Source organism: Lissotriton vulgaris, chromosome 1_1 (assembly GCF_964263255.1).
Source record: "Lissotriton vulgaris chromosome 1_1, aLisVul1.2, whole genome shotgun sequence".
In the NCBI taxonomy this organism is placed as follows: Eukaryota; Metazoa; Chordata; class Amphibia; order Caudata; family Salamandridae; genus Lissotriton; species Lissotriton vulgaris.
Genome location: NC_141685.1, coordinates 1132906233 through 1132918634, shown reverse-complemented (window position 1 = coordinate 1132918634; position 12402 = coordinate 1132906233). Strand labels below are relative to the sequence as shown.

General features: G+C 46.0%; 1 protein-coding gene across 1 annotated transcript in view; it reads left to right on the top strand.

Annotated features, from left to right (window-relative positions):
• ACVRL1 (activin A receptor like type 1) overlaps positions 1-12402 on the top strand; it is a 183519-nt gene that overhangs the window by 147440 nt on the left and 23677 nt on the right. Inside the window, exons 7-8 of the mRNA XM_086963787.1 lie at positions 5558-5833; positions 9709-9906. Coding sequence (XP_086819913.1) covers positions 5558-5833; positions 9709-9906 — 474 coding nt within the window. The remainder of the gene's footprint in view (positions 1-5557; positions 5834-9708; positions 9907-12402) is intronic.

The following is a 12402-nucleotide window of genomic DNA, read 5'->3' as shown; positions in this document are numbered from 1 at the left end:
ATTGCTTTCTAAAGCTAAACGTGTCATCTGTGCCGATGTAATCCAAGAATATTCAAGAGGGGGCGGCAATTGTTACCTCGGTCTGGTCACTCCATCTGCACCGTTAGCATTGTTTTACTTGGTTTTCTAAAAGACGGTAGCTCCCTCTTACCTCACGCACTCGCTTAGACCCACATGCTCTCAACACGGACTGAAGTAGAGAGGAAATGCGACTGCCACTCAGGAGAGGTGCCTCCAAACGTCCACGTTTCTCCGAGGCGAGGCAGAAATGCCTTGGAGAAAGCATAGTCTTTTTCAGATTCGGGGGCGTGGTTTACTTTCTCTCCTCTTCCTATTGGCTAGAAGGTAAAATTCCAGCCAATGGGAAGAGGAGAGAAAGTAAATAGAAATAAGCTTTAAAAAACGTCCCCTGAATCTGAAAAAGACGGGGCTTGAACCAAGTGATGTCCCTCTCCTCCAATGGCTGGCCTCCGTTTAGGAAGCCAGCCAATGGAGAAGGGGGACGGGTTCAAGCCCCCTTACTAAAAAACATTAAATCTTCGGAGCTCCGCCCCACAGCTTACGCAGTGTGACGGAGTCCTCGACCTAAAAATGTGTGTCTGGTGTGTTTGCCATAGACTCAAAGCATTCCTCCATTGAAAAGGACTCACCTATAGTGATACAGAGTGGCGTCCTACAAAAGGGCTAATAGATATGTCAAGATGGAGGCACTTAGGCATCTCATCTGGGGCGAATTTGTCCTCAATTTTCTGTAAAGTGGAAGAGGCCACTTGGTTACAACACACTCCTAGATAAGTGAGTGTCATAGGATAACGTCTATGTATAAAATCCCTCACCCATCGGTATCTAAATATGTATGGTTGAGGCGAAATCAAACGTTAGTGACCCTTCCTCATAAATGATGATAGGGCTGGCGTAGGGAAAGTTGCAGCATGTACCTTTTGACACTTGTTGATATCACAGATTGAGGCGTGTCCTACTTTTAGCTTCCCACTTACTGCTGACGGTCTAGAGAAAGAGGTCAATGCTATTGACAAGAACATATCACTTAGAGCTCTGGTTACGTTTTCTTCCTGATAGGGCCTTCATGTTCCCTTTGACTTGGGACACGAAATGAAAGCAGGAGTTAAAGGCGCTACCCCTACTTGTTCATTACTGATGTTCATTGTCAACAAGTAACGACAGCACATCTGGCGAAAAATTGTGACAACATGCCTACAAGGGGTTTTGTATTGGCTACAGTGTGATCCCACGGTATGCACGGCAACTCCAGTGGATTTTTAATAAATTGTGCAAAATGTCAAACTTTGGTCAGCTGTTTGACAAATGTTTTGCCTCCAGGAGGAAGCTGGCTCTTTATTTAATATACCAAAAAGAGCTATATTGTGTAGAGTCCAGGAATCCATTATGAGTGGACAGGTGCTTACTTGAACAATCCCAAGGTGCTCTTTTTGTCTTAGTGTGGTCGAGCAGACTTAGGCTTATTAAGGACGAGTGTTAGACATTTGTTGCATATACACAGTTAATAAATTATACACACACTAAATAAGGAGATCCACGCCAATATGGAAAATAGCACGTATTGTCTTTAAAGCAGTAATGGTATTCTAAGGGGGAAAACACATATACTGCATACGGGTACTTAGCAGCGACTTACAGAACCGATCTTTTGGAGTTAAGTATGGGGCAAAGTCCAAGGCAGCACCAACAGGACACCTCAGTAGGCTCTGGGAGCTCCAGGTGCAGTGGTGCTTTTCGGTGTCAGGTGCCCCGTTCGTTTCAATAGGAAATGGTCCTCGTGATAAAATGCTTCAATTTGGGACGGGGGGGGGGGGCAGTCTAGTTGAACCCACAGGGGGGCTTAGTCCTCGAGATGCTTGGCAGGTAAGGACACCGTCAGTCCACTTCTCCCCGGGCTGTGGGGCCCAGATGCATGGTGCTTTTAGGCGTCGGGTCCGCGCTGCTGGAGACACTTGTGGTTGAGGGGGCCTGCACAAAGAGGATGCAGGTGGCGACTGGGAGTCCAGCCTGGGCAAACCCAGGGTGAAGTACGACTCTGGGGGTATCAGAACCCCGTTGGCACCATTGGCCCACTTAGACTCAGGCTGGGGGGGTTACAGGTGCAATGGTGCTTTACGGTGTCGGGTTATCACTGTACAAAGTCCTAAGGGTTCTTCTTGGGTGCCTGCAAGGTGCAGGAAAGTCGCTCTGCTACTCCACGGGAGATACAGGTTGCTCCTTAAAGTGCTGGCAATCTAACCAGGCTTTTGAGGCAGAGCAGATGCAGGACGAGTCATCGTTGGCACAATTGTTGGGGGCAGCAGGCAGGCGGCTGGAGCCAAGTCAGTTGCTGCTCCTCAGTTCTTGCTCTTTGTGACTCTTCTGTGTTCTTCTTCTTAGGTCATCAGAATCTGCTTTCCTGGTGCCAGGGGCCCCCCTAGATTCTAGACTTAGAGGCATTAAGGGGAATGAAGGCTGATAGAAAATAGGCTACTTACCCTAGGGGTTACTACACCTCACCTATGACCATTTCCTATGGGAAGTGAGCATAACCCTGTCCCAGAGTTACTAATTCTGCCATCCCCAAGATGGTGGAATTTTCAGAAAGGGGGCAAATCAGGCAGCTCACATTAGAGGTGTGACTGGCCTGGTAGTGCACCATGCCACCCTGCTTATTTAATTTCCAAACATTCCTGGTGCAAAATGGGCCCAGGTCATGGGGTTGGCATTTCCTCTGTTTTGGGATGCTGCAGTTATATATCAAAAGCGACAGAGGCCTCAAAAGCCTACTGTCTTGATAAGCTGATTATTAGCCATCCTGCTTGGTGGAGGTGACAACACCTCCGGCCAGATCAGGTAATTTTTCTCTCACCTGCAGTGGGTCAGAAACCTGTCTGTGGTGAAAGGCTGGTGGACGTCAGTCAGCCAGCACACTATAGGCTGGCAGGTTTTCAGGAGGCACCTCCAAGGTGCCCTCTGGGTGCATGTATTAATACATCCACCACTGGAATCAGTGTGGGTTTATTATTATAAGGTGTTCAATACCAAAGAGCATAGATTTCAGTGAAGCCATCATGTAGCTGCGGAACTTGTTTTTACCAGTGTCCAGCACATCTATTTAAATGGCTTCCCCGTGCACGTGTGATACCTAAGAATTGACTTAGACATCACTTGGGCATATTTGCTCATGCATATTTGCCCACACATGTAGTATAGTGCACCCTACCTTATGGCTTTAAGGCCTGCTGTAGGGGTGGCATACCTATACTGCATGCCATTGCATTTGGTGCCCTAAGTGGAATGGTATGTCCAGACGTGGGCCCCGTGCTAACTGCGCCACTGGATTCTAGCTAGCCTGGTTGATGAGGGGTGATGCCCCAAAACTGGTCCCAGGATGCTTGTTTCTGGCCTTGGGAGGGCCTGGCTTGGCAGTTCGGGCTGGACTGTTCCCAGGAGGAACAGGGTCCAGACTGATTTGCAAGTGGCTGGGTCCAACTGGGGTGACATGGTGAGAAAAAGAACGATCGATTAAACCCAGATCTTTCTGACTGGGGATGAATGTTTGCATTGTTTAGCATCCCGTCCATCAATTTTTCCTTTTGCTTGTGTCTGCAGGCATGCCACAAAGGGAGGTGTATTTCAAAAGGGGGAGCTGGAAAGGGAAATTAAACCAAGACGCCCTCCACTCAATATTATCAACAGACCTGGTTATGTATCACACATAGATATAAAAATTATAGTGGAATGTCACACCATGTCTTTTTTAGTGAGACAGGGTTTGATATCTAATCATACACACTCCATGTGTGTCTTTTTTTAGAAAACAACTTTAAAACAGGCCGTTATTCCACAGAGCTTGACAAGTATTCAAACCTAAAAAGTGAGGAGGGTCAAGGGAGTGCCTCATGTAAGCAACACCTAAGGAGCACAACGAAATTTAAAGAGAGTTGTTTTTTGTTTCCGTAACTCAATTTTAATCATGTGGGAGTAGCACAATAGGCCTCCTTTTTCAACGGGGGTCTTTAGGGATTGGATTGTTTGGATTTGAATAAATATCACTTCTGTTGACACATTGCTTTTCCTTTTTCAAAAATAACTGGGAGTTGGTTTCCGTTTTTGTCGGCCAAGTGCTGATGATGACATAGTGAGCTAATTGGTGAGTACCTACCTATTGCTCCTTAGGTGTTGCTTACGTGAGTCACTTCCTTGACCTTTTAGGTTTGAACACTTGTCAAGCTCTGTGGAATACCGGCCTGTTTTTAAGTTGTTTTTATAAAAAAGGACACATGGGTGTATGATTAGATATAAAACACTGTCTGACTAAAAAAGAAAAGGTGTGACATTCCCCTGTAATTTGGAAATATATGTGTGATACATAACCAGGTCTTTGTATGTTGACACAGGGATGTGTGCCATGTTGTGTTTTCCCTTTTATCTGCACCAAGACATGCAGCCTGCAATGGCAGTCTGCATGAGTTAGGTGAGGTGTGCCTTAGGGTGGCACAATACATGTTGCAGCCCTTAGGAACCCTCTTTAGTACCCATTCCCTGGGTACTCGAGGTACCATTTACTAGGGACTTCCATGGGGTGCTAAAGTTATGGCCAATTGGGGGAACATATGTACAGTTTTAGGGAAAGAGATCTGGCACTGGGGACTTGGTTAGCAGGAACCCAGTGCAATTCTGTCAAAATTGCATCAGATACCAGGCAAAAAGTGGGGGTGAAAATGGCAAAAAGAGCACTTTGCTACACCCCTTGCTGCTGCGATACCTTCTTCAGGACATGATTATTGCTGTTATGGTTTCTTTTCTGGCGCAAGTTGTGCACCTTGAGTTTTATATCTGGTAAATGTGTATGTTATTGTTGAGACACTCCTGTTCTCAAAATATTAATTAGTTGGGTTTTAACGTACTGTTTTATAGGAGAAAATGTGTGTACATGTTTATATAAACATTGGCGTTTTGGGGACATGCCAAGTTTTAGTTGTACTACACTTTCTTTTTACTTGCGATTTCCAGTGTGATGCTGATTGTACTTGAAGCATCTCTTTAGTCATGTGTAAAAAGTGCAGGACAGACAGTGGTTGATTTGATCTGTTTCAGAAAATATGGTCCTCAGTAACCAAACCCAGTACATTTTGTTTCTTTTTCTATACAATGCATGGGGATGTGCACTTTAACACCATTAGCTATATCCTGCACTAGATTCAACCTCACACAAGATAAGCACTATATTTCACAAATATGGTGGCTTTACATAAAGAATAATTTAAAAGACGTAGTAATGTAACATAGATGATTCTTTTCTGCACTGTTGTCACTTAACTGGATTACGGTGCAACCACAAATGGCCAGATGAGGAGGCCAGATTACAAGTATTTGCTTTAAATAATGCCTTGCTGCTAGGGCTAATGGGCTCTAAGAATCCTTGCTCTGAAGCTGGGGTGGAGGTTACCTTGAAAGTAGGAGGAAGAGCCACGAATAGGCACTTGTTGGAGTGGTGACTTCTGTAAAGTACGAGAATGCTCACCACATGCTTTTTGTTCACCTGTCTTAGGGTTTATCGCATCAGACATGACATCCCGGAACTCAAGCACCCAACTTTGGCTCATCACCCACTACCACGAGAGTGGCTCGCTGTATGACTACCTGCAGAGGACCAATGTGGACGTGGAGGGATGTCTGCGGCTGGCGCTCTCCATTGTTTGTGGACTGGTGCACCTCCACGTGGAGATCTTCGGGACACAAGGCAAACCGGCCATAGCGCACCGTGACCTGAAGAGCCGCAATATCCTAGTGAAGGCCAACAAACAGTGCTGCATCGCAGACTTGGGTGAGCCAGAGTCCTGAGATCTATACAGAGTCAGTGGTGTTGTGGCCAATGAAGTCAGGGTTGGGGATTCATGCCCAATGAACTGGAAACGTGGACACCAGTGTGTGTTACACCTGAGTGGCTTCCATAAGCACTTCAGGGGTAACACACACTGTGTCATTGTTTATGCATCTGGAGCCCATTCTTTCCACTGTGATCCCTGTTCTGTACAACAGCACCAAGGCAAATCGTCACATATTCAGATGCTCTGCCAAGACCTTCCTGTGATGGAGGCATGTGCTTCTTGTTTTCAGGTCTGTCTCTGATGGAGGCATGTGTTTCTTATTTTCAAGGCTTTGATGGCGGCGTGTGTTTCTTGTTATTGTTGCTGATGCGATGTGTGTTTCTTGTTTTCAGGTCTGGCTTTAATGGAGGACTGTATTTTTTTTCAGGTCTGGATCTGATGTGGTGTGTGTTTCTTGTTTTTAGGTCTGGCTCTGTGGCAGCAGTGTGTTTCTTGTTTAAGGTGTGGCTCTGACTCTGGCATGTTTTTCTTGTGTTCAGGTCTAGCTCTGATGCAGTTGTGTGATTCTACTGTTAGATCTGCTTTGATGCATTGCAAGCATGTGTTCATTGAAGGTCTAGCTGTGACGTAAGTGTGTGTTTCCTTGTGTCAGTTCTGATTCTGACGTAGGCATGTGTTTCTTGTTTTTTCACCTAGCTATGATGCAGGGATGTGTTCCTTTTTAGGTCTCGCCTGAGCCAGCGCATGCGCTGAAGAGACATTTAGTGAGTGGGCTTTAAAAAGCCGGCCACAGCTTTTTGTGTGGCGTAGAACGTGCTGTTACACACACAGTTACGAGCAGAGGCGCCATCTGGCTCTCTTCTCTCGTCATGGCTCATTAAGTGCATGGCTTGTGGGCACCCTTACAGCATCACTTTCATGGCCGCGCTGCCATTTTTTAACTCCTTTCTCTCTCCCTTTTTACTCCTTTCTCTCTTCCTCTCTCAATTTTTACTCCTTCCTCTCTCCTTTTTTACTCCTTCCTCTCTCCTTGTTTGCTCCTTCCTCTTTCCTTGTTTCCCTTTTGTAGAAGCTATATTCACTCCTTACTCTGTGCCATTTTGCAGGAGTTGCACTCACTTTTTCACTGTCCGAGTCTGGCTGCTGTGAGCTGCACTCACTCTGTTCTTTCTTGTGGGAACTGCACTCACTGACTCTCTGATTCCGACTGCGGAAGCTGCACCGCTCACTCTATGCCTCTTTGCAGAAAGGTGCACTCACTCCACAAACTTTTTTACCTTTTTCAGGAGCTGCACTCACTTCTCACCCCCTTTGTCCTTTGGCAGGAGTTGCACCGACTCTTCAAACTCTGCCCTTTTATGTGAGCTGAACTCTTTCCTCACTCTCTGATACCTGCTGCTCGATGTGCAGTGACTGTTCGCTCTCTATGCCTTTTTGCCAGAGCTGCACACACGCTTTACTCTCTCCGCCCTTTGAGGGAGATGCTCTCATTGCTCACTCTCTGATACCAGCTGCACCAGCTGCAGTGACTGAGCGCTTTCTGGGACCCTCACTCAAGCCTGGCTGTGGGACCTGCACTCACTATCTGCCCTTTTGAGGGAGCTTCCCTCACTCTCTCCCCTTTTTGCGGGTGCTGCTCTCACTCCCTGACTGCAGCTGCAGCAGCGCAGTCAGTGACTGCCTCTCTCTGAGCCACCGGAGCCGCACCGCCCCCCTCACTGGAACCTGGCTGTGAAAGCAGCACTCACGCCTTAATTAAAAGCCCAGCCCTGGCCCCTGCACTCATACCCTGCTCTCGAAGCCTTTCTCTGGGAGTCATGCTGAGAGTTAATGGCTCTGATAAGACTCGTGGAGGGGCGCGCCTCCAGGCCTCCTGTCCCAGATTTATGAAGTCAGCATGTGTTCCTCTGCTTTGCCAGCTGCCGCCTCCAGCACGGACATTATTTGTGATTTTTTTGCTGTGTCTGGACGGCTCTTTGTGAATATGCCCTAGTTCTTCCTATCTTTCATCCTTTTCTCCCCGTACCTAACTGCATCTTCACCCCTGCGCTTTGTTTCTTTGTTCTTTCACATTTGCCTACTTAATTCCCTCGTCCTTTTCTTTTTCCTTCTTTCTTTTGCCCCATTATTTTCTCATTCCATTTATTCCTTCCCTCTTTGCCCCCTTTCTCTGTCCCTCCCTAGGTTCTTTCCCTGGCTGCCCACCTTCCTTCTTTCCCCCTCCCTCGGTCTGCTCCGCCCTACCTTCCCTCTTTCGTCCATCCTTCCTACCTTCCATGTTTCCTCCTGCCCTACCTTTTTTACATCCCTCCCTTTCCTTCTCACGTTCCCTGGCGTTACTTCCCTCATTCTATTTGTCCCTCCATAGTATCCGCCGGCCGCTCCATCCTTTGCCCCAGGATCCCGGACTTTCCATTCTTTCTCCTTTCCCTGCTCCCTTGCTTCCTACCTTTCTTTCCTGCCTCTCTTCCATTATTCCATCCTTCACTCTTTTCTTCCTTCTGTCTGTCCTTTCTCCGTCTGTCTTTTCTATATTCCTTCTTCCTCCTTCCCTCACCTGCCTTACTTCTTACCTCACCTGCAATCCTTCCCTTATTCCTCCCTCTTTTCCTGCTGTCACCCGTTCTTTCTTCCATCCCATCTTTCTTTACACGTGCGAGATTTTGTCCTGCCTTCCGGTTTCACAGTTTTGTTTTGTTCGCACCAAGGCCGTTCTTCACCTCAAAGGCCTCGAACCCCAGCGTCTGTTGTACTGGACACAGTATTTCAACTCTGTAGGTAGATTGCTGACGCCGGGTGTGTTTGCTGCCGTTCAGGCTGTAAGCACAGATTGGTTATTTGTTTACTCTCTAGGTAGGACTTAGCCTTGCTTGTTGTCTGTAGATGTGTACTTGAAGCAATGCTTAATTTGTAAAAATAAAAAAGCATTGGCATAGCCAATAGGTCTCGCCTTTGGGACCTTATAAGTGTTTCGCCATGCAACAATTGTTGTTGTTGTACCAAGGATATTGTGCTGCATAACTAAATACTTATAAGGTCCCAAAAGCGCGACCTATTGGCTATACCAATGCTTGTTTTTGAGTGAGGTTGAGGCTTGTATAGGTTTCTTGTGTTCGTTTTGGTTCTGATGCTGGGGGGAATTTCTAGTATTTTGGACTGGCTTAGATACTGTAGTGTGTTTTTTGTGCTGTATCTGTCTCTGGTAGTGGCATATATTTCTTATTTTTAGGTCTGCCTTCAATGCAGGTACGTATTTCAGTCTGCCTGATGAACGAGTATGTTTCTTCTGCTCTAATATAGATGTGGGTTTCTTGTGCTCAGATCTGACTCTGATTCAACTGTGAGTTTCTGGTTTTCAGGTCTGGCAGATGCATGTGTGGGTTTCTAGTTTGCAGGTCTAACTTTGGTGCAGACTTAGTTTTTTGTGTTAGGTCTGACTCTGATGTAGGTTTGTGTTTATTGTGTTAGGTCTGGCTCAGATGCAGATGCATATTTATTGTGTTGGGTCTGGCTCTGACACAGGTGTGTTTCTTGTGTTCAGGCCTAGCTTTGATGCAGGCTTATGTTTATTTTTTTAGATTTCGCTCTGATGCAGGTATGAGTTTCTTGTTTTTAAGCTGGCGGATGCATGTGTGGGTTTTGGGTTTCAAAATTTGTAACTCAACTTACATTAAGACTGACTAGGAGCAGCTGTGTCTTTCTAGCTGCCTGGTCTGGCTCTGACAGATGCGAGTATGTGGTTTGCCTCCAAGACAGGTGTGTGTTTCTTGTTTTTATGCATGCAAGTGTGTTTTTTTTTTAGGTCTAGCTCTGATGCAGGTGTATGTTTTCAAGTCCAGTTCTGATGCATGTGTTTATCTCTTGTTTTCAGGTCTGGCTGTCATGCATTCCCAGAATGGTGATTTCCTGGATATTGGAAACAACCCGCGAGTTGGCACTAAGCGCTATATGGCACCAGAGGTTCTGGATGAAACTATCCGCACAGACTCCTTTGAATCCTACAAACAGACGGATATCTGGGCCTATGGCCTGGTGCTGTGGGAGATCACTCGAAGGACAGTCATTAATGGTGAGTCGCGATGAGGCACCATATTGTGCTGGATTGGGTCACGTAGGGTCACCAGAGGGATTTTATAATGCATGTAGGCTGCTGCACTGCTAAAACACTGACTTGTGTTCAGTTAGCTTGCAGCCTCTTCCACAGCATTTGCAAGTTTTAACTTGCACAGAAACAAGCAGCATTATAATGAAAAGGAACCGCTGTCAGTGCAGGCTCTACAAATGTGTGCTTTACGTAAGTGTTGTCCAGACACAATTTACTAACTGCCTAAAAGGATCATGCAGTATCTTCTAACACAAAGTTTGGGCACAGTGTCCAGTCAGCGACAGAAAACACTACATGGTGCTCCCATTGGAAGAACATTCAACTTGTTCTGCCACTTGCAGGATGAGGAGAAGCCGCTAAAATCCTTCCAACAGGGAATGACTAACCCCAGCCTCACCTTTCTATTAAGAGAGGTGCAATGTAGGAGCCCCACACCCTGCCTTCATCTAATGGGAGTGGTTGAAAACACTCTCCTCTTTCCAACAACAGGGGTCCATTCCCGCTTGACACTGCCACCTGCCGTTCACTTTCCGAACCCTACTGCCAATCCTGAAGCCATTTCCAGCAGAGCAGGAGTTCCCGCCTGTCTTCCTCCTGCCAAGGTCAGTGGCTTCCCTTGAGGCAGATCAACATTTGCAAAAGGAAACCCATGGGTCCATCTGTAGAAGTTCTCCCGCTTGACCCAATGAAAGAGGAAGGAAGTATGCTTGCCATACATCCTGACTTACCGTCTTTTGATTGCTAATTACAACAGTCACGTCAAAAACTGGTTACAAGCAATGAGTCTCCGAAGGCGGCCATGTCTGATCTAGGCAATGCAGAATTTTGCTCATTCTGTAAATTGCAATAGCGTCGAACCATAAGGTAGCCATCAGGGAAGAACAGTAACTCCCATTACAAGCATCATCGGAATTAACACAGCACTAGTAATTTAGGGCTAGAAGCCCTTTGAAACTGCAAAAAAGACTTTTCCCATTTACAAACCCCTATTTTGCGATTTGGTAACCTGTTACCGAATCGCAAAATGAGTTTGTCAGTCAGTGTTAGAAAGGGGAGTTTCAAAGGTGCCCCTTCCTAATCGTGAGTCACAAAGGCTGGTGGATATGTTTTGCGACTGAATACCAGTCGCAAAAAAATTGCTGTTTACAATCGAGTTCATTCTGATGAAAACCCATTCGCAAATGGAGGCGAAATAGGTTTTTAAGAGCAGCCAATGGCCCCATGGACCACTGCCTGCCCTTAAAAAATGAAAATAAACTTTTTCTTTTTTATTCTTTTAAACGGATCCCATTTTCCTTTAAGGAATCGGGCTGCGTTTGGAAAAAAAACAAAGCAAACACAAACATGGTGGTCTGCTGTCCCCAGTAGGCCACCATCCTTGTTTTACTGCCCATTCCCTATGGGCCACAAATTGCAACCTGCCTCATGAATATTGATGAAGCAGGTCATTTGCGACCCCATTGTGAATTGCTAATGTGCCTGAGACACATTAGCACAATTCATTTTGGAAGTCTTTAATAGCGCGTTGCAAGAAAGCGGAATTAGAGACTCGCAAAATTAATTCTTCATACAACTGGCCCTTAGGCCTTAGTGGCATGAGTTTCCTTCTAATGTGCCACACATGCAAAACTAAACAAACGCTGCCTTCACATGCTGTACATTGAAGTGTGTTACACACGCTACTCTCTGCCGCTGTCATGCAGTACCTTATTGCTGCACTGTGGCGCATACAGCTGCAAGCTTACCTACAGAAGGACGTCCTTGTCAACAGGAAACATATTAATGGTCATGCTCTGTAATAACGTCACTGCCAATTTCTGTAGCGCAGGAAGGACCACATTCTGTAATGCAAAGATGCCCATATTGTAGTACCATGACAGACACATTCTGAGGTACAGTGATGGTCACTTTCAGTAGAACAATGGCAGCTTCATTCTTTATTAAGTGATTGGCAAATTCTGAAGTACGATGGTCACCTTCCATTCTGTAGAATAGTGGCAGCTTCCTTCTGTACTACAATGGGCGACACATTCTATAGTACAACGACTAAACATAACAAGTATTTGCAATTCAATAGGTCTTCCATTACTGAAAGTTTGAGCTATTGGCGTTGCATTATCATTTGCAACGCCAATAGGTCAAACTTTCAGTAATGCAAGACCTATTGCATTGTGAATGCTTGTTTAATCTTGATCATACCTCCTGGATCCTATGACAGTCTTCAACAGCAGGCCAGTGGCCTGTGGAAAAGGGGCTAAATGTTCCCCCCGCCATACAACGACATGGATGGACGCTGAATTTGCGTGTGACGGGAGGGAAGGGTGTGGAAGCGAGGAGTCAAGAGATGGCCAGAGCTGACCAACCAAAATAATCAGTTTGTGATGTCCGCGGGTAGGGAACGAAGCACCGAAAGGCTGGACAGATGCACAATATTAACCAACCAGAGAAAAGGAATTATTT